Genomic DNA, 20,721 nt, shown 5'->3' on the forward strand with positions numbered 1-20,721 from the left:
CTTTCTTATGTTAAAATCCCGTTAGCGTATAACCTGAATGATCGAAACGTTGGACCAATGGGATGTTGGACCATTTAGATATCGGAATATTATAGCTTCATTTTAACTTGTAATCTCATTCTTCTTATCGGTCAACATATCCATACATGCAAAGACAACTGCCTTGGCATGGACATATATCATAATCAGTACAGCAGAGGTTTTGCTCAAAGCGGAACAAGATCTGCTATTTACAGATTGAATTACAAATTGGGAGTGGACATGATGGATTTGTCAAAGAGACACCAACCCGTTCAAAAAGCAGGTAACGGCCGAAGACCACCAATGGGTCATCAATGCAAGAAACTCCCAAACCCGGAGGCGTTCTTCAGCTGGCCCCTAAAACAAAATTTGTACTAGTTTGAAATGATAATTGACGTCATACTAAGCTTCGAAATATACTCAAGAAATTATGATAAAAAATCATACAAAACTAAGAAAGGCCAGAGGCTTCTGACTTGGGACAGGGGCAAAATTGCAGCGGGGTTAAACATATTTTTTTTGGAAATCTCAACCCTCCCCCTTTACCTATACCAATGCGTGAACAGATCAAATCTTGTAGAAAGTTGCATGAAATCATACCAGACCGATGTTGCCTTTTAGCCAACCAAAGTCATACCGAAGAACTTTAATTGTTTCTGTAGATCTACATTGTCTTGGATAAAGTATTGACCACCAGGAGAAAAAGAATGCCATGTAGAATTTAGGCCCCATTTTCAATTTTTCTAATCTCCTGAGCAGTCAAACTTGTTGATAGTATAGCAAAGGTGTGTCCATAAATACGGTGCATTTGTAATAATAAACCTAAATGAAAAAGAATAAAAAAAATATTTAAAGATAATATACATTCTACTTAAGCCATAGCTACATTTAAGCTTTATTAACAGCCACAGATGCGCAATCGTCCAAAAGACAAAACAGAAATGTTCTGAAAGCAGGTGGCATAATTTTAATTGAATAACTCAGTGAAATGTTTTTAGAAAATAGACATTCGTCTGATCGGATTACAACTTTACCGTATTTCTGCTTCCGTAAAATACTAGTAGCTGCATAAAGTGCTTGCAACCAGTTTCGCAGTCACTGCTCATATCTTTATATTCGACAGACTGTATATCACAGTCATTTTAAACGGGTAATTTTCCGTCATTACGGCATTAGACAAAATTATAGAGCTACTGTATACAATATTGGATATTGTACCTTGGCCTTGTTGAGGCTGTATACATGTAACTATAAATTGGCCATATATTTTTAGTTTTTGATGAAGTTGATAATATGTTGTGTAGTTTTCTCGGCGGCGATCCTCGGGCAAAAATTAAGCCCGGTTAACTGACCAAGTAACCAGAATACGTCGTTGTGTACACCCACGTCATCTTTAATCGTCGAAATGTTAGTAAAAGCTGTTTTATGTTCAGAATTTATTAGCTCTTTACTTTCTGATTTCAAATTTTGTGGCAAATATTTAGCGATGCAAGCTTGATGCTTTAAAGATTTAATAGTAAAATGATCATGACTTCTTTTGTAAATCAGATCATTGTAGGAGATATATGTAGTTACACTCAATACAGGTTGAGTTTGCTCCTCAGAGGATACATTATGAAGTTGTGTTACTTGCTTATAGGCTTTATACATTTCCAAATAAACAAACAGACAAATCAGAATGAGTTGTAGATCTATACTGCCCTCGTCGATATAGGAGAAGAGACTTGTCGGTAGAATTGGTACATGTCAGTAGTACAAAGTCTTTGTACAATCAAACAGAAGATAATAGGTTGTGCTTACTTTTGAAATATTGATAGCAACTCTCATGATATTTTGTATTTTCAAATGGGATGTTTTAATTTTTTTCATATTCATCGACTGCCAGTCTTCTGTAAACTTCGTCATACCGTTTTTCCACTGCGGCAATACAACTGTATCTTTATTTAAGTGTTGAACCAAATAGTTTCTTTGTAGTAGAAACCTGACAGACTATGCTTCTGTGTCAATCAATGGATAGGTTTTTGCTTTTTAGCATAGGAAGGGTTTTATTGTGAACTGGACTGAAAATTTTACAAGACTCGGAAGATTTTCTACAATTTTCCGATACGATTCCTTATTTAGAAAGGGGTGAATTCTACAGAACTCAAAAACTATGTTTTACTTTGATTTGATCTTAATTTCGGACGATTTTATATATATTTAAGCTACACTGAAGTTAAAGATAGAAATATAACCGTTTAAATATGATTTATCGTACTCTAGTAGCACTATTAAGTACACGGAAATCGACTAAAATATTCAGTAAAAAACGATAACGAAATAGATAAGGGATTCCGGAAAATATATTGATTTTACCCACCATCATAAAATTACAGAAATTCGTGATTTAAAGAAATGTTGAGATAAAGTCTTGATCTTGAATGAAAAAAACGATAACTGATGAGTAATTTGGTGTGTTCTAAAACAGATAGAGTGCGAAAGAACTTAATAAAAATTTAATTGTAGATCCGAAAAGGTCAGGATTATGAAAATTTTCGTACAAAATGTCAAATATTTAGGAGGAATGCAAAAGCATGCGGACTTACAGTTGTAAATATTGTTTTTCATTATTTTAAGAATATAATTCCTTAAATTATTCTGTCTAAAAGAAGAGATACGACTGATTTCCTTTGCTTGAAAAAAATGTCGTAATTTTATAATTTTCAACTAATTTCTGAAATAAACGTCAATTTTACAAAAACTGCACCGTACGATTTTGTGACGACCGGGCAAAAATCAAAGTTTAATCATTATTCTTTCATTTAAAAAAAAAATTAGCCGTGTGTTAGGTGGGTGCATTAAAGTCCTTAACTAGACGTCTTTTTCAAATATTACACTCGCCTATATCCATTGTTGAAGTCCGATCTAGTTATTTCATTCCCCGCATCTCCGCCCCACTTTCCACAGTTTTCAAACATTTTAACGTACGCTGCAACATTTGTTGCACCCCGGTCTTCGTTAAATTGTAGTTTCAAAGGAATTCCATCTACAGGAACTCCATCACAGTACAAAGTTATTTGTTGCAAGTCAAAATGTTGAAAATTCCACGGATTAAGTTGATAATCACCGTTCACGGCGTTTGTCGAAGTTAGACCCATGATGATTCGTTTTGGTTTCACGTCTTGGAAAATGTTCTCCAACACTGCATTCGTACTACCCATCATGAGAGTGATATGTTTCATTACTGTTTTTGTATAGGGATATTTAGCATTTGTTGATTTCAATGCTTCCGAATGAGCAAAAATGATTGCCGGATTGACCTTAATTTTACACACTTTAACGACAATATCTTCAATGACAACATCATAGTCAGCATCGTCTTCGCTCGACATTAGACAGAAACTCGGTTTACTTCTGAAAAGTTTCAATTTAACGTCTACCATATTCATTAAGTAACGATCCATTTCAAAGAGATCGTGAAACAACATTCCCTCCATATCAAGGCTCTTAGAATTACCTATCAGTTTTTTCCTTTCGTAAAGACCCGTGTTAGTGTCAAAAGAGTCCATGTGTCCACTTCTGTCCTTATAAAACAACGCACCTGTTAATTGTGATGCTTTTGCATCTTGTCCATAATCGAGTATCGTTTTCATCATGCATTTGTACGAGTAGTTGGTATTACTGGATGCTATCAGTGAACCTTGTAGGTAACAGTCGACTTGAGAAAAAAGTGCATAGAAAAATCCATTTACTGGTGCCACCTTCGAATCTATAGCGATATTGTCTCCATTGCTATGTTTAACACGCAACTTAACATACAGTTTCGATCGTCTAAGGTCAATGTATTCTAGTCCGTTCTGAGCACACAGATTAAATTCTATTGGGTTGTCGGCTGTTACTTGTGATGTAGGACGACATTCTTCATACGAAATTGATTCAACTCCTAACTGGTATGGAGGTATCTCGAAAACTTCTAATTGTGAAGGAATAGCTTCGGTGAAGTTGTTCTGTGATGTTAGTAAAGCCATTCTTAATTGGAAAAAACGTCTCGTTTCGGTTGTCTTTTCTTTTTGCGGATATTAGCTCCACTGCTGCTTGCCTTAGAACTGGTCTTTCGTTTACGTTTTTTTCCTCTTATCTGCAAACCCTCATCTTCTAAAGACTCTTTAGCCATTTCAACCATTTGTGCACTTGGACTAACTAGACGAAGATTACACTTTTCGTTAGATTTCGACACCGATGACGATAATCTTTGGTTCTGAATAGGTATCATAAAAGATCCATTACGTCCGGTATTTTTCATGTGATTTATATACGTTTTATTATTCCCCTGCACAACATTTTGGTAATATTTTGACCACTTCTCCATGCTTGGAATGTACATTTTGTCCGCATTCATCGTTGACGCTTCTCTGTTCTTTTTCTAATATGTAGTGTACAGGACAGGCGTTGAGTTAAAAATGACGCTTGTTCTCCACTTTCGTCGAAAATATGTATTTCTATGTCGCGGATTTCAGTTTTTTTCACAGGGACGAAAATAGGGTTAGAAAAAACGTAATTCCAAGTATTGTTTGGTGTAGGAAACACACGTCGTAAAAGAGAAAACTGATTGTGAAACAGGCTTACACCCATACACACGTCACAAAACATGTATAGTTCGTGTTTATTTTTTTTTACAGTCGAAATTTTCTTCTCGCTATAAAAATCCAAAACAGCTATTTCCCACTTCCCCTCTAAATACAAAGTGTCACTTAGGTGAACCTTGACATTTGAAGGTGTATTTTCGGGATAATACTTATTTGATTGGTTGTTGAATAAGAAAATAATATGCTCCTCGTCAATATCACCGTTTTTCATGATAGTGATTGAATGTCTTCCTCGGGAATGTATTGATTATATTTATCAGGCCAACCTTGAAATTTACACAAAAACTCAGTCTTCCCTCGCCTTTTACGCTTTTTAAGAACTTTCTCTACGACCCAGAGTGATGCATCTGATTTATCAACAGCTTGGAGTTCAGCAGAATAATATTCACCTAAAATCATTTCATCGTTATAAAAGGAACCCAATTTATAAATGTTGATGTTCTGCTTTTTAAATCTCCGCACAACTTTAAATATCTCATCCGTCCATTTTTGACTATAACTTCTGTTAAAGATGTGTCGCGTATAAGCAATTCGAACAAGAGAACCTATTTTATATGTGTAACTCTTTCGTCGTTGCATTCTTTTTTTTCTCTTCAAATCTGCTTCGGTTTTAAGTTGTTTCGTGTTTTTAGTATTTGGTCGTACCTTCTTATCATGTGATTTTTTTTTGTTCAAGTATTGTTGAACCCATACATCCGCTTCGTTTTCTGGTGTAACATCGTTGGGGGCTATGAAGTTTAAGGACCTGTGTGGTGTTGCATTGTAGCTCTTTACAAACTTTTGTAAGTTGTCAATGTACCGATACGTTCTCTTTTTAGTAAAGTAACGATAAAATTTATTTTTTATGGTTTGTATCACACGCTCTGCATAGTTTGCTTTTATCTCGTTTTTAGTAACAAAATGTCGCACTCCCCTGTCCTTGAAAAGTTTTTGGACAACCTTCGACTTGAAACACCCATCCACATCCGAGCGGATCTTGTCTACCTTTGCTGATTGGAGGATTTTTTCAAAAGCTTTGGCTATATCAACACCTTTTTTACTCTTTGATGCTTGCATCCAAAGCCGACGACTAAAACAATCTATGGCAACTAGTATAAAATTAAATCCAGAGTTCCATTGTGATAAATTACTTACTTGCATTAGATCAACGTCCATTAAGTTACCAATTCCAGTTGTATACACACGTAATCTCTTAAAAGAACGTCTGGGAGTTTTTTGTAACGAATAATTGTCTTGTGCATTTAACCATCTCTTTATTTTGTGATAACCGATTTTTTCCCCATCCGCATTAACAATGTGATAAAGTTTGCTAGCTGAGGAAAAAGAACTTGGATTTTCTATATTGTAATAAATCGGTGCCAAAAGATTGTTCACTTCTTCGTCCATTGTGTTATAATGAACTTATATCCAAACGAACTCTCGAGAAACATCCATACAAAATGAGAATTTTTAAACCAGTGAAAAAAATATCCAATAAAGTTCTTTTTTTCTCCTTGTATTTTTTTTTATCACAATCAATAAATGTGTACCTTTGAATACTTTGTGTGTATGTTTACCTCTCAAAATCAATATTCCACTCATAATAATCCATTTTGTGTGTAGCTATAAAATAGCATGTGTGTATACATCTCATTGACATTATTCCACTCCTAATAGCACTATAACATAAAAGAGGGACAAAAGATACCAAAGGGGCAGTCAAACTCCTAAATCTAAAACAAACTGACAACGCCATGGCTAAAAATGAAAAAGACAAACAGAAAAACAATAGTACACATGACACAACTTAGAAAACTAAAGAATAAACAACACGAACCCCACCAAAAACTAGGGGTGATCTCAGGTGCTCCGGAAGGGTAAGCATATCCTGCTTCATTTGTCAATAAAGATCTATTGATAAATAAGACAAACAATGGTTAGAGTTGAAAAGTATTTTAATCACTGTGTGACTTTTCTTTTTTTTTGATTTTTACAATTTTAAGAAAAGTTCATTCATTTCAACTCTTACTGTAAATTTAACTAAACAATAAAATCAAGTTTCACTTAAAGGTGAGATATCTGTACATTGTTTAACAAGTATAATACAAGATTCAAAGTATAAATGTCAAACATACACACACACTTTTAAATACAATACAAGATCAAAAGTACAATCTTTATACACACACACACACACACACACATACATACACTTTTTAAACTATCACATCAAAAGCATAAACTTCACACATACTATTAAAACAATGTCAGAACTTATAATACAAGAAAACATAATATAACAAACTTTATTAGAAACAGAAAACTTTGTGCATAAAGAGAGGTAACTCTATTTTTCATAGAATATCACTTTTCTGTTTAAAACTTTAATAAAATTGCACCATGATATAATAAAAGCACTGTATATGAGAACACATAAAAACTTTGTGCATATTGTTGTCTCTAAAAAAATGTGCATAAAGAGAGGTAACTCTAATTTCCATAGAATATCACTTTCTGTTTAAAACTTTATTAAAATTGCACCATTGATTTAATAAAAGCACTATATATGAGAACACAAAAAAAGTTATATGCATATTGTTGTCTCTAAAAAAATGTGGATAAAGAGAGGTAACTCTACTTTCCATAGAATATCACTTTGTGTTTAAAACTTTAATAAAACTGCACCAATGATATAATAAAAGCACTAAAAATGCAAACATAATATATTATTTTGCACAAGAAGAAGAGGAATGAATTTTGTGAGCACTAATTGAATAACAAATTACAACACTAATACAATGATATACAATCATTGTAAAATATCAACACTAATACAATGAAAAAGTATGAAGGAAACATAAGTAATTTCTCTTTATGAAAAAATACAAACAAACAATAATTACAAGTGTTAACATGAAATTTATGATGCTTTTGGTTCTTTGATTATTGTATGTTTTACACGACAACCAATCTTTATAAATACTAACCAGCAAAATGAAATTAAAATTCAAAACTTTACAAGTGTTAATGTAATCAATGATAATTTGCTTATCAAAACACAATCTTCAAAAAAAAAAAAATGGAGATCTTCAAAGAAAAATTTGGAGATGAGATTTTCACCATTAATTAAGTGTAATCATGATTTTCAATATATCATTAAAGGAATGAATATCCTTAATAACAAAACTAATTTCAAAGAAAAAAAGTCATGTTTTAATTTGTTTTTGATTCTATGATTATTGCATATTTTTACACGACAACCAATCTTTATAAATACTAACCATTTTTTCAAATGAAATTATAATTAAATTTTCATCATGAATACCCAACAAGAAATTATAATGTTGAAAAAGGAATTGTTTAATTTAATGGAAAAAGTCAGGAGATTGGACAAAAAAGAAAGAGCATCACATCAAACTATTGAAAAGGTAAGTGCAAATGGTTTTTTTTTTTTTTTTTTTTTATTAATATTTCTAATGATGATATGTTAAACGATCAGGTTGATTTCTTGTTCTGTTTGATCTTCTTGGCTGATTCTTGTTTAACAAATAATACACATAGGTTGAAAACTGTTTACAATATTTTTTGAACTTTCTAGAAATAATTAAATGTCTTCCGGTTGTTAAAAAGTAAATGTTCTGTAAGTACCCTATCAAATCTTCTCTAAAAATTGGATTTATTGGTAGAAGGTATAGAACACCAATAACACAAACTGCCAAAATGTCTGGAATGAAAGAAAAAAATCAAATTGAAGAAATTATATTAGTATGTTAAAAAGGAGATTACTTTTGTTTCCTTTCATTTAAAACACAAAATTCAACCTCTGATGATAAATGAGATGTAATGCTAGGTACCCTTTTTAACTCAATACTATTTACATGATATGATTTTCTCTTTTTACAATAAGTACATAAAAACTTAACAAAAGAAACAAATAAAATTGTTAAAGAAAACACAGAAAGACAAACGACTACAATTATCCATTTCCTAGGACTTTCTGTTCCTTCGTTAGCTGTAAAAAAAAATATTGTTTATATCAATACTTGCTTAATTTATGATAAAAGCTTTATTTTGGAATAAATGGTATATTTTATTTCTTTCTTTTCTCCCACTTACATAATCTTAAATGCTATGTAAATTAAATGATTTTCTTATTTTATTTTAATTTTAAAATCATTAAAATTAATACTTACAATATATCCCATTGATGTGAGTGGTGTTTCCTTCTTCTTCTTCTTCTATTTCTTTCACCCCAATTATAGTGCTTATTCCTATTTAAATAAAATAAATATTTACTATCAAACACTATAAAAAAAATTCTCTTTTTCTTGAATGTTAATTTACATGTTAGAAGTGTGGTTTATTTTCTTTATTGTCTTTACTTAAATATATGATAATATATACACATATCTTACCTAGTGGCATTTTTTCTGTGGATGTTACATCTTTGCTGTAAGTTTCAATGGTTGTGTCCTGAAAAAGATAACCATATCAATGAATAGTAAACATTATCTTAACTGTTTATTTATTTTTTTATTTTTTTCTTCTTTTAGAATGAAGTTATTGATTTAACGTCTTCCAATGAAGAGGAAGCGATGGATTTTGAACAGAGTGCTGCTTGTAAAAGCAATGGTGCATGTGGAAGCACCACTCCTAGTAAAAGTGAACAAGAAGATGTAAGTATAACGCATAACTCTTTTATAAATGTAGTTCTTTATATTACAATAATCATAATCAAAATATATTGTTTTAACATGAGAAAAATGTAATTTATAACTAATGAAATAAAGATATTTTTTTTTTCTTAAAAGTTTATAAATTAAATGTTTGGTATAGATTACTTCATTTACCTAGACATATATCTCACTATGTTATTTTCCTTTAAAAAGGAGATAATTAGTTCATCATTTCTATGTATTTACATGTACATATCATTACAGACATTAGAAAGAGATATAAAACAAGCTAGTGAGATATATCTCAATGTGAGTATTTAAAATATATATTTTTTAATTTTTAATTTCATCATTAACATGATTAATTCATTTCTTTTTAATATCATTATTGTAAATCATCAAATTATATATCACGTGGTTAATTTCCTTAGATGGTCACATGATTTACATTTCCTAATATGGTATACAGAAATATCACGTGCAATCCTTATATGGTTTAACTTCCTAATATGGTCGACATGCTAACCGTTCGACTACTTTTTCACTTGTAAAATCTAATCAAACACAATGTACTTACATACGATGAACATTCTTCCCCATTCACCACTATAATTTTCCCTTGCACTGTGTCACATAGCTCTTTACTAGATAATGATAGTTCGAAAACACAAGAGGCTTTCACATTGCGCACATTTTCAATCTGATCACTGTTCATTATATGGTTCATCAACACTCTGTTGATAGATCCTTCTATCTCTCCACTAAAGACTTTCTTGACATCATCTCGACAATCTAATATGTCTTCACTTCTATAACATTCAGCTGTATTTGTTGCAACACTTCCCTCATGGCTAAATGACAATAAACAACTCACGACAACAATCAAAAACATGGCGATCATCTTCAATTTTCTATAGAGTGTGAAAGGTGGAGGTCAAAGGTGACGACACGTGAGTGAATAAAGGAAAGCTTTTATTATTTTTATCTGATTAAAAGAACGATTTTGTTTTAAAGAAAAAAAGAATTTCATCATATTTTGTTTTGTTTTCTTATCACTTATTTAAATTTTATTTATTACTTAAAAACGAATACTTTATTACAATTGTATATATGTTTTAGGAACCAATGGAAGTGGACCTGATTGATACTGTATTAGATGACCAAAAAAGACTATTTTAATGTGCAACAGGACAAAAAAGACAGAAACTAGAATATTTTAAATAAATGATTAATACATGAAATGTGTTATTATTTTGTGTTAAAAGAAACTATATATAGATGAGACAACGAGGTGTTTATTTTTAAACAAACTAATTGAGAAAAGAAAGAAAATAATATCAAGAATTTACAAAGAGAAAGAAAGAAAAACTTTTTTCATTTTTTTAAATATCCTTATCTCAACTAGTTTGTTAGAAAATACAGTTAGCGGTTTGTTAATATTTCTTCTCTCTTGCAATCTGTTGTGTAGAGTATTTCCTGTAAAAATAAAAAATAGCCTGTCTCTCCTTCCGTTACAATTAATTCCCTTTATTCAAACAAAGGATCCGCTAATTAAGTTCGAAAACAATTGGATTTTCATTGTCTGGAAACAACTGGTTAATTATCAAAAGGGATTCCTCTAATCTAGGATATAAATTAAGAGTCGTTTCTCTAATCCGAAAACAAATATATTATAATTAGCATTTGTTTATCCTAATCAGGATTAAAAGGGTTAATACTCGGTTCTCTAATCCGAAAACAAATAGATTATAATTAGCAATTGTTAACTCTTATCGGGATAAAAAAAAAAGGAACAAAACATTGAGGAGCACTAATCTAGATTAAAAGATAAGGATTATCTTAATCCGATTGATTGCACAATGATGTGCTTAAAGGAACAAAAACATTGAGGAGCACTAATCTAGATTAAAAGATAAGGATTATCTAATCTAGATTAAAAGATAAGGATTATCTTTATCCGATTGATTGCATAATAAGCTGCTTAAAGTTGCATCATAAGCTGCTTTAAATCGTACCATAAGCTGGCTTAAGAAGATTAGAGGGGATTATAAGCTGGCTTAAGAAGATTAGAGGGGATTATGGGCTCCGTAATCTCCCTAATTAAAATGGTAGAAAAGATTACGGAGGGCAGTCTCATAACACACTACTTCTGAAAAATGCTGAATAAACTGATCTTAAAGAATATTGCTCACAGTTGGAGAGATGTAGTAAAGTCATCATCTCTAATCTGTTAACGTAATTATCTATGACAGATCAAAGACATATTAATTCTCAGTTCTCCGGTCAATGTATACATTATCCATGTTATCAGTGCAAGATATTTTCTATATACATCTGGTTAAAGTTAAAGAGTTAATAGGAAGCTTTCTCACGGTTTTGATTCATTCTGCATTCTAACTGTACAACTATCAACATGTATTATTTCAATAGATTATCAGTACCTTAAATGTGTTTCGTTTATATATATAAATCCAAAGTTACTACACAAATTGGCGACGAGGATAAACTATATTTTACAAAACTCGTAAGCAATAATAATGGGAGACGACGCACCCGTAATAGTTATTCCGAAAAATTATGGTCGTATTGAATAATTCAATGATAAAGGCGATTGCAGAGAGTATACGGAAAGACTCGATCACTATTTCGAGGTCAACGAAATAAATAATGCTGACAAGAAAAGAGCAATATTGTTGAGTGCCTGTGGTAAAAAAACATATAAACTAATCGGGAATTTATGTGCACCTACTAAACCGAAAGATAAAACGTTTAAGGACATAGTGGATTTAGTTAAAACTCATCAGCATCGAAAACCGTCTTCGATTGTAGAAAGATGCAGATTCAATAGCAGAGTCTGACATCCAGACAATTCGTGGCTGAACTCAGGAGTCTTTCAGAACATTGTGACTATAAGAGACAATTGATCACATGTAAGAGACAGGGTCGTGTGTGGAATTAACGATGATAGGATTCAGCGACGACTATTAGCAGAGACCGACCTGACATTTAAGAGGGCGATGAATATTTCAACAGCTATGGACAGGGCTGCTAACAAAAAACAGGATATCCACTTCAAAATTCCGTGAATAAAGTAACTGAAGGGAAGCCAAGGAGCAACTACAGTCAAAACAGTCAACATGAACAATCTGATTGATACAGATGTGGAGGTAACCACAAAGCCGCATAATGTAAATTTAGAGATGTTAAATGTCACATATGACAAAAGAAAGGACATATTGCCAAAAAAAATGTAGTAATAGCGATGACCGTTATCCATTAAATAAAATTCATAAGACCTATAGACATAGTTACATAATTTATTGTTTTTCTAACAACAACCAGCTGCATGAAAATAAAAAGGATTGTACAATAATTCGAATTCCAGCATTTTTGGTTACGGTACACAATTCAACATTTGCAATGTTAAAGTGACACTAACAACTTTGATTATTGAACAAAGAAACGCGAACCCGTAGTGATTAGATCTTATTTCACCATCTATATTTTGTCATTAATTATGATCAGAACAACATCGAGTTTGAACAAGATTGTATTATATAGAACAGATCGGGAACTACATTTAAAAGCTTCCTTTTCTTTTTTCTCTACCAATCGTCTACTAATTTAGCCTTAATGAATATGTTATCAATAATATTGTGAAACTATGTCAGTCTGATATTATATTAAAAAGAATTAGCAGACTTTTGGAAGCCAAATCAAATGTTTTGCACAACCAACAATAACTTTCTACAACCAGGTGAAAGTATATTTGTTTATAGAAAGAGTTTTAAGAAAACTGTGTATGCCCCATTTATTGGCATTATGTTTTCTGATCTGTGCGTCCGTCCTCCGTCCCAATTCAGGTCCCCCTTCTGACCGGACGTGACTGCGAACTTGATTCATCTCGCACAGCCAAACGGACGCCCTACTTCGGCAAGCGTTTTACTGTCGGTCGGGAGAAGACCAAGTGACCATATTTATATACCCCAGTCACCCTTGGGGACCATTTTTCATATGATATGATCTTTCTAATTAAAATGCCTCACTAAGGTTTTAACCGAATTTGAGGGTTCACATAACATTGGGACAAAGGTAAACTAAATACAAATAAACTGTTATCACAGAGATATGTCTCGCCTTTTTGTAATTTTGGCAATGCATTGTGCCAATTAATGCTAATACAATTGCAAACCAAATATCAATGACCTACCACAAGTGGATCCCCATAAATTGACCTAATCACAAGCTAATACATGTAATGTAAACAAACCAATCAAAGTCAATAGACCATGACTGCGGGGGCTAAGCCAAATAATCTCCATGACAATGAGATGTGACAATGGTAATACATCTGCATACCAATTATCATTGATGTACCACAAGTGAATCTCCATAAACTGACCTAATCACAAAGTAATACATGTAAAGTAAGCAAACCATTCAAAGTCAATAGACCATGACTGAGGGGGCGGAGCCAAATAATATCCATGCCAATGAGATGTGGCAATGGTAATACATCTGCATACCACAAGTGGATCTCCATAAAAATGAGCTTATCACAAACTAATACATTGTTGATCCTCAATGCTCTTCAAATTTGCTCTTGTTGGGTTGATAAATATTTTTGATTTGAGCGTCACTGATGAGTCTTATGTAGACGAAACGCGCGTCTGGCGTACTAAATTATAATCCTGGTACCTTTGATAACTATTGACGCCGTCACCGACGCTCGAAACAGCATACCTATGTCTCGCTTTTCGACTCCGTCAAGGCGAGACAAAAAGGTGTTTTCCCTGAGTATCCCATTACTTTTCCATAAAAAAAAATCAAGTTTTAACATAGAGGTGAGAAGTTTATTATTATTAAGTTCATTATTTTTTATTTTATTTTTTTAAACAGTATTGCAAAACCTTTAAAAATATATAGATGTATGAAATACTTTCTTAATAAGTACTCTTCTTCCAATTTTATTTCTTTAAAGTCAATAGACTAAAAGTGTGAACACATGAGAAAGGGTGGCTATTTTTTAATCAATCAATCACTTTTCTTTGATATAATAATTTTATCATTGTTATAATTAATGATATAATCATTTAATCTTTGTTATAATTAACATAACTTTTGTGTTTCAATTTTTTGCTAATTTAAGATTTAGTTCTGTTCAACTTATTAAAACTTTTCATTGAATAGTTATATCAAACCAACGTTTCAGTGAAACTAACGTCTTGTTGAAACTTGATGCTTGAACAAAGAAACAAGAACCAGTAATGACCAGTATTTAGTCAAAATCAGCGATCGTTTGACAGTTTCTATGTTTTGTCACTAATTATGATAAGGACAAAACCTACTTTGAACAAGATTTCAGTATATGGAACAGAATGGGAACTTCATATAAAAATTTGTGCCAAAGAATGTATTCTTGATCTAAAGGCAGACAACATTGAGGTTGAGCACCTGGTGACAGATCTGTATACAGGGCTGCACAAGACTTGTTCAAGTACTCAGCCTGAACATTGCCTGGATACAAGGCATGTGACTGAGAACATACATAAAACGTACCAAGAATGATAAGAACCTATTACAGAGCATGCCAGCAAGAACTCAGTTAAGAGACAAAAACTACTGAATTGTTTTGACAGAAAGATGTAATGTACAGCTGGCTCAGGCAAGGAAAACTTACAGCGGAAACTTTTTAAAAATCAAATGTAAAATTTCACACGTCGTTGACGCAATCGTTATTTATTACATAGGAAAACATTTGTTGTGTAAAAAGCATTCACTGTTGTGTAATGGAATACAGAAAGTATGGCTTAGAGGAACGTCACTACTACCAAACACATTCAAAATTGCACACTCACAGCAAAATATAGACTTCATAAGAAAAACAGACAACCTGCGTCTTAGTCCAAACATGCTAGAGAAAACTAGACTAAATATGAACACTAATTTTGTTGAGGGATTTTACCATAGCCTGCGGCGTTCTTTACCGTCAAATGTAACCTTTAAAAGAAATGTTACCGGTTGTGCTCATTCAGCAGCTCACAGTGTCAATTTGGTCCAGGAGAATCAGTTTTAGAATTTTGTACTGCTCTTCCTTGTGAAGTCCCAGTTGGAGGATCTGCATATAAGGCTCTAAAAGAAATACAAAAAGAAATGAAAAGGAATTGTCAGACTTATACTCTACCCAAATATTTCATAACCATTTTGTGTATAACAGACAGAGAAGGTAAACAGCTTCTAATAAGGTTAGTATATTTGAACACTAGAAATGGACTAGAACAGCAGCAACTGAGGTTGACTTGTTTGCGTGGAATCAAACAACAATTCAAAAGACTAAAAGAATTTAAACATCTAAATGAGACAGTTGCGTTCGTGTGCTTCGATAAGACACTATGTACAACGCCAAACTCTCAAGAGAGATGGGAAAGGAGCCTATTATGATAATTTGCTAAATGGTAGACCTAATGAAGATAAAAGGGACATACGAAGAAAAAAACAGAGGGATGGGTTGACGGAAACGTATTTTCCTCATGAAGAAATTTTAAGGGAAACCCAGTTCATAACACCTATAAAATTGTCGTGTGGTCCAGGAGTGTCCCGAACTATAGCCAGGGAGCAGATGGAGACACTACAAGATGCAAACATTCAGCCAGGTCCATAACGTGATTACCGATTTGTTCTTATTTTCATGCTGAATAAATGATTTTTGCCTGCATTTTAAGTTGATCTGTATTCTTGAATTTCTGGAATCTATTTATCAATAACTTTCTACAGCTTTCTCTTCAACCAGCAAACAAAGAAATTATTATCATAAAATATTTTTGATATGATCTGTAGATTAACAATTACATCCATATATTTTTGTTATTTTATGTACATCGTATTGATCGTAGTCCATTCTAAGAGTGCAAACTCCAAAGCAAAAAGTAAAATCTACAAACCGCACAAGCTTTAACCGTGGAGTTTTGTCATCATCGACACCTGTTATTGAGCAAACGTCCATCACTTGATCATGTTGCTAAAGAGCATTTAAGCGAATCCAATACATCACTTGGACAAAAACTAAAGCTCCAATTATGCAGCAATCAAACAAGCATATCATTTGATAACGTTCTTAGTTTGGGAAGTTCTAAACTAAAGCCATTACAACAACATATTTGAAAGAAAATGTATCACACAAATCAGGGTGCTACCGTTTCTGATTTTGAGAAAAAGATTGCGAAGATTGATACGTCTGGCGTATAAAATTATAATCCTGGTACTTTTGATAACTATTTAATCAATAGAATCAATTATCAAATCAGCAAAATGACCAGCATAAAAATGCTTGATCAAAGTCAAATGCCATGCAAATATTGTGCTGAAAGGGCACAAGTGAACACTGTTTTACGTGACAGTAGCAGTTTTGCGAAAAAATTAGTAGCAACCTATCATACGCTGTTACACACAGACATCAGTAGTGGGCTACATTTACTATATTTTTTAAGACATTAAATACCTAATTGGCATAACATTAATTGCAAAAAGAGTATAGAAGGTATGTTGACCAGGAGGATAACACTATTTATTCAATAGTGACAGATATCATCAACAAGAGACAATACAATTATCCGATGATGAAAGTCGAGTATTGTACGATTGTTTACTACTTGTAGGCACAATAAGATTGGATAAATATGTAGGTGTCAGTTGGTGTTTTAATTTATACATTAATTGAGATTAAACAATTATATTTATATTTTCAATATGGTTTAATTCAATCAAATACTTGTGTGGTTGCGTGGGTGTTGCAGCCTGTACCAGTAGCTCAATGCCATATTTGGCATAGCCATAGCGGCGCTCGTAGCATGAATCAGAATTTTGGACTACCCGAATCAGCTTGAATAGAATCGTATCGGGCACATGTTAATTTGCTGTCGACAAGAAAACAGGTGTTACGAAAATTAGTTAAAATATCCAAAAAGAAGATGCCTAACACGAGAAATGCCGTAGGATCGCCATCAAGAGCCGTGGGGAAGAAAAGAAGAACGACAATAATGATACAATAAGAAACATCATCTTTATAAGGGAATGTAAGAGTAAACTACGATAATATTTTAAATACATTAATTATTTACTTGATTCTTATATAGAATTTAAGATGTGGATTGGCAATAGAAATTCAAAAGTGAAAGGACCAGGGGGAGCAAAGATACCAAAGACCCGATATACGAATGGACCGTCGGCGTACAATATCATTGCCAAAACAGTTGAAAGAGGTTAGTTTTCATTTTGTATCGATAATTTTATTCAAACTCAATTTTTGCTAAGCCTCAATTTAATGTTCAACCCAATATTTATTTGCAGAAGTACAAATGGCATGCAGAAAAATAAAGCGATTGTCCATTTACTATCAACATTGATCTGTGCCCACACTCGTGTTATGGTAAAAAAAAAAGTGTTGAACATATGATGAGAAGTTACGCGAGAGAGTTCCATATTAATGTAATCAGCTTTGATTACAAGTATCGTTGAAAAAAGTAAAAACACAAAAATACCGAACTCCGAGGAAAATTCAAAAAGGAAAATCCAAAATCGAAAGGAAAAATCAAGTCCAAACACATCAAACGAATGGATAACAACTGTCATATTCCTGACTTGGTACAGGCATTTTCTAATGTAGAAAATGGTGGATTGAACCTGGTTTTATAGCTAGCTAAACCTCTCACTTGTATGACAGTCGCATCAAATCCCATTACATTGTCAACGATGTATGAACAAAACAAACATACTCAAAGAGTAAAAATGTCAAAAATAGGGGTACAGCAGTCAATATTGTGTTATCATCTTAATATCACTATAAAAACAACAAATGTAACGAAGAATCACAAAAAGGCATACATCATATTTAACATACTCATTTTGCTTTTCTTGTACCAATTAATTTATGTATATAAAAAGTCTACCCGTAAAGGAAAGAAGGTTTTCATTGCTGGTGTAAAAATGCGCGTTTGAAATTCGTTCAGGTAAACATAAAAATAATTTTGTCGTTAAAAGTATGAACAAAACAAACATACTTGCATCACTATAAAAACAACAAATGTAACGAAGAAGCACAAAAAGGCATACATCAAATTTATTATACCCATTATGCTTTTCTTATACCACTTAATTTATCTATATAAAGTCTACCCGAAAATGTTACACCGTTATCAATATATCAATTATATCTATATTTGTTTTCAAATGCAAATTGGTGTATATTGAATTATTTTTCATTCATATTGAAACTTGGGTTTCGTCATTGGCCATGAAAAGAAAAGCATACCTTTATTTCAGCGATAATGTAATCATTAAATAATTGTTCATATGAGAATAAGAAAATGTGGGATAGTTGTCAATGATACAAACTCTTGTCCAGAGACCAAATAACATAGAAATTTTCAACTATAGTAGTCCTATAACATATGACCTCAGTGGCGGATCTGGGGACCCACTGACTGACCGAAGAGGGGGCTTGCTCTAGTCACGCTTCAGTGATTCCCTATATGAGCAACCATTTTTCCCCCAAAAAGGTGCCCCCCTCTAAATCCGCCTCTGGACCTCGGGGGCATTATTTACTTTTTTCTATTTACTGTCCTGATAAAAAAAAAATTATCAAAGTGACACCACTTAGACAAAAAAATGAAAATATCAGCATGAAAACGTTAAATAGTGAAAATATAATGCGTATAATGCGAAGGCATATGTTATAGGACTACAACTATAGGTGACTCGGCCTTCAACATTGGTCAAACCAATTATCGCATATAATAAAGCTTTATAACTTTCAGACTGTTTGAAACCAAAATACTATACATGAAATGTTATTGCTGTTGTTACTTTACCAGGGACTTTATCGGGTCCAGAGTACTTAAAATTAAGTTGCCACAACTTGGCAAGCTACCTCAGACGACGAAAGAAAAACAGCAACAGAACAGGCAAAAAAAATCAAACTGGACCCACATCTGAACATGACAAAAGTTTTTCACCACCTGAAATTGATTTCGAAGTCCGTATGTAAAGATATATATAAAAAAGTGTATGCATGATTTATGTCAGTTCTTGTTAAATCAGAATTGGTTAAAACCGATAATTGAAATTATATGTACAGTGGTTTTAAAGTTTAATAAGTTGCTGTGGATTCTTCAAATGTTAGAGTGGATATGCCACTTTTGAAGGATTCCAGGTGTCAGACATACCTATTGCTTCAGGTAGTGAATTCCAGTCCGAAATAGTGCGAGGATAAAATGAAAATTTATAGAAATCTTTATTTGTTGATATTTGCCTAAACATATTATCCCCCCTAGTGCGTCTATCAGATATTGTTAAGTTTTCCTTAGGAACTTCAACTAACCCCCAATTTATTTTATACAGCATAGTTAATCTAGCCTTTTCCTTCTTAATTCTAAATTTTCCCATTCCAATGATTTTATTAAATTTGAAACTGCTCCAGGTGATCTGTCTTTATAATCATTAAAGACAAACCTGGCTGCCTTACGCTGTACCTGCTCAACCTGAGTGATGTGTTGTTTTTTGTACGGATCCCAGACAGGGGAAGAGTATTCGACGACCGGACGGACAAGTGATGTGTACGTACGGTTTTTAACCTTACGTGTGCAGTTTTTTAAGTTCCTACGAAGAAAACCTAAGGTTTAATTTTCCTTACAAGTAATATTGTTTATATGTGTTCCCCAATCAAGATCATGGCTTATAGTTACACCTAAATATTTACTGTCTTTTACTGCTTCTAAAATATGATTGTGCAATATATAATCAAAAGTGGAAGGTTTACTTTATTTAGAAATATGAATTACATAACACTTCTCAGGATTAAAATTCATTTGTCAATCCTCTTCCCATTTTACTAAACTAGACAAATCTTTCTGAAGTAATTGTGCATCAGAATTATTATATACATTTCTATACAATAAACAGTCATCTGCAAAAAGTCTTGCATTGCAAGTTACATGTTCGGGTAGGTCATTTATAAAGAGTAAAAATAATGTTGGGCCTAAAACTGTTCCCTGAGGGACACCAGAATCAACTGCTAATTTTGAAGATTTTACACCGTTTAGTAGTCCTTGCTGTTGCCCGTCAGCTAAAAAGTCATTTATCCAATTTAAATTTTGATTTCTAATACCATAAACTTCTAATTTCTGGGCTAATCTTTTATGGGGGACTTTGTCGAAAGCTTTGGAAAAATCTAAAAGTATGACATCTATTTGATTATCATCTTAGTAGCACTATAAAAACAACAAATGTAACGAAGAATCACAAAAACGCATACATCAAATTTGACATACTCCTTTTGCTTTTCTTGTACCACTTAATTTAAGGATATAAAGTCTACCCGTAAAGGGAAGAAGGTTTTCATTCCTGATGTAAAAATACGCGTCTGT

At 32.6% G+C, this 20,721-nt stretch overlaps 2 protein-coding genes and 1 long non-coding RNA gene across 4 annotated transcripts; 1 reads left to right on the forward strand and 2 right to left on the reverse strand.

The window, feature by feature from the left end:
* Window positions 1-2,891: 2,891 nt before the first annotated feature.
* Window positions 2,892-4,028, reverse strand: LOC134718088 (uncharacterized protein F54H12.2-like). The gene has a single exon (XM_063580580.1). The coding sequence runs from the start codon at window positions 4,026-4,028 to the stop codon at window positions 2,892-2,894; it is 1,137 nt and encodes a 378-aa protein (XP_063436650.1).
* Window positions 4,029-5,222: 1,194 nt separating this feature from the next.
* Window positions 5,223-10,542, forward strand: LOC134718929 (uncharacterized). The gene is made up of 4 exons (XR_010107478.1): window positions 5,223-5,428; window positions 9,179-9,301; window positions 9,566-9,610; window positions 10,421-10,542. It is a non-coding gene; the product is annotated as an uncharacterized LOC134718929 (long non-coding RNA).
* Window positions 7,724-10,505, reverse strand: LOC134718928 (uncharacterized). Of its 2 annotated transcripts, none has more exons than XM_063581772.1 (4): window positions 9,879-10,505; window positions 9,041-9,098; window positions 8,819-8,896; window positions 7,724-8,349 (listed from the first exon to the last, which is right to left on the reverse strand). In XM_063581772.1, the coding sequence occupies exons 1-4, from the start codon at window positions 10,200-10,202 to the stop codon at window positions 8,099-8,101; spliced, it is 711 nt and encodes a 236-aa protein (XP_063437842.1). In that variant the 5' UTR covers window positions 10,203-10,505; the 3' UTR covers window positions 7,724-8,098. The 2 variants fall into 2 exon arrangements, with proteins under 2 accessions (XP_063437842.1, XP_063437844.1); XM_063581774.1 differs by having other exon boundaries at window positions 7,724-8,637.
* Window positions 10,543-20,721: the final 10,179 nt, after the last annotated feature.

Source organism: Mytilus trossulus, chromosome 5, assembly GCF_036588685.1.
Source record: "Mytilus trossulus isolate FHL-02 chromosome 5, PNRI_Mtr1.1.1.hap1, whole genome shotgun sequence".
Classification (NCBI taxonomy): Eukaryota; Metazoa; Mollusca; class Bivalvia; order Mytilida; family Mytilidae; genus Mytilus; species Mytilus trossulus.

Excerpts from the sequence above, each read along its gene's own strand:
- LOC134718088 (XM_063580580.1), bottom strand. The coding sequence starts at position 4,028 with ATGGCTTTACTAACATCACAGAACAACTTCACCGAAGCTATTCCTTCA.
- LOC134718928 (XM_063581772.1), bottom strand. The coding sequence starts at position 10,202 with ATGATCGCCATGTTTTTGATTGTTGTCGTGAGTTGTTTATTGTCATTT. Across the intron at positions 9,099-9,878 it reads GGGAAGAATGTTCATCGTAT|GACACAACCATTGAAACTTA; the intron begins GTAAGTACATTG and ends TATCTTTTTCAG. Across the intron at positions 8,350-8,818 it reads TCACATCAATGGGATATATT|ACATTTTGGCAGTTTGTGTT; the intron begins GTAAGTATTAAT and ends CTTTCATTCCAG.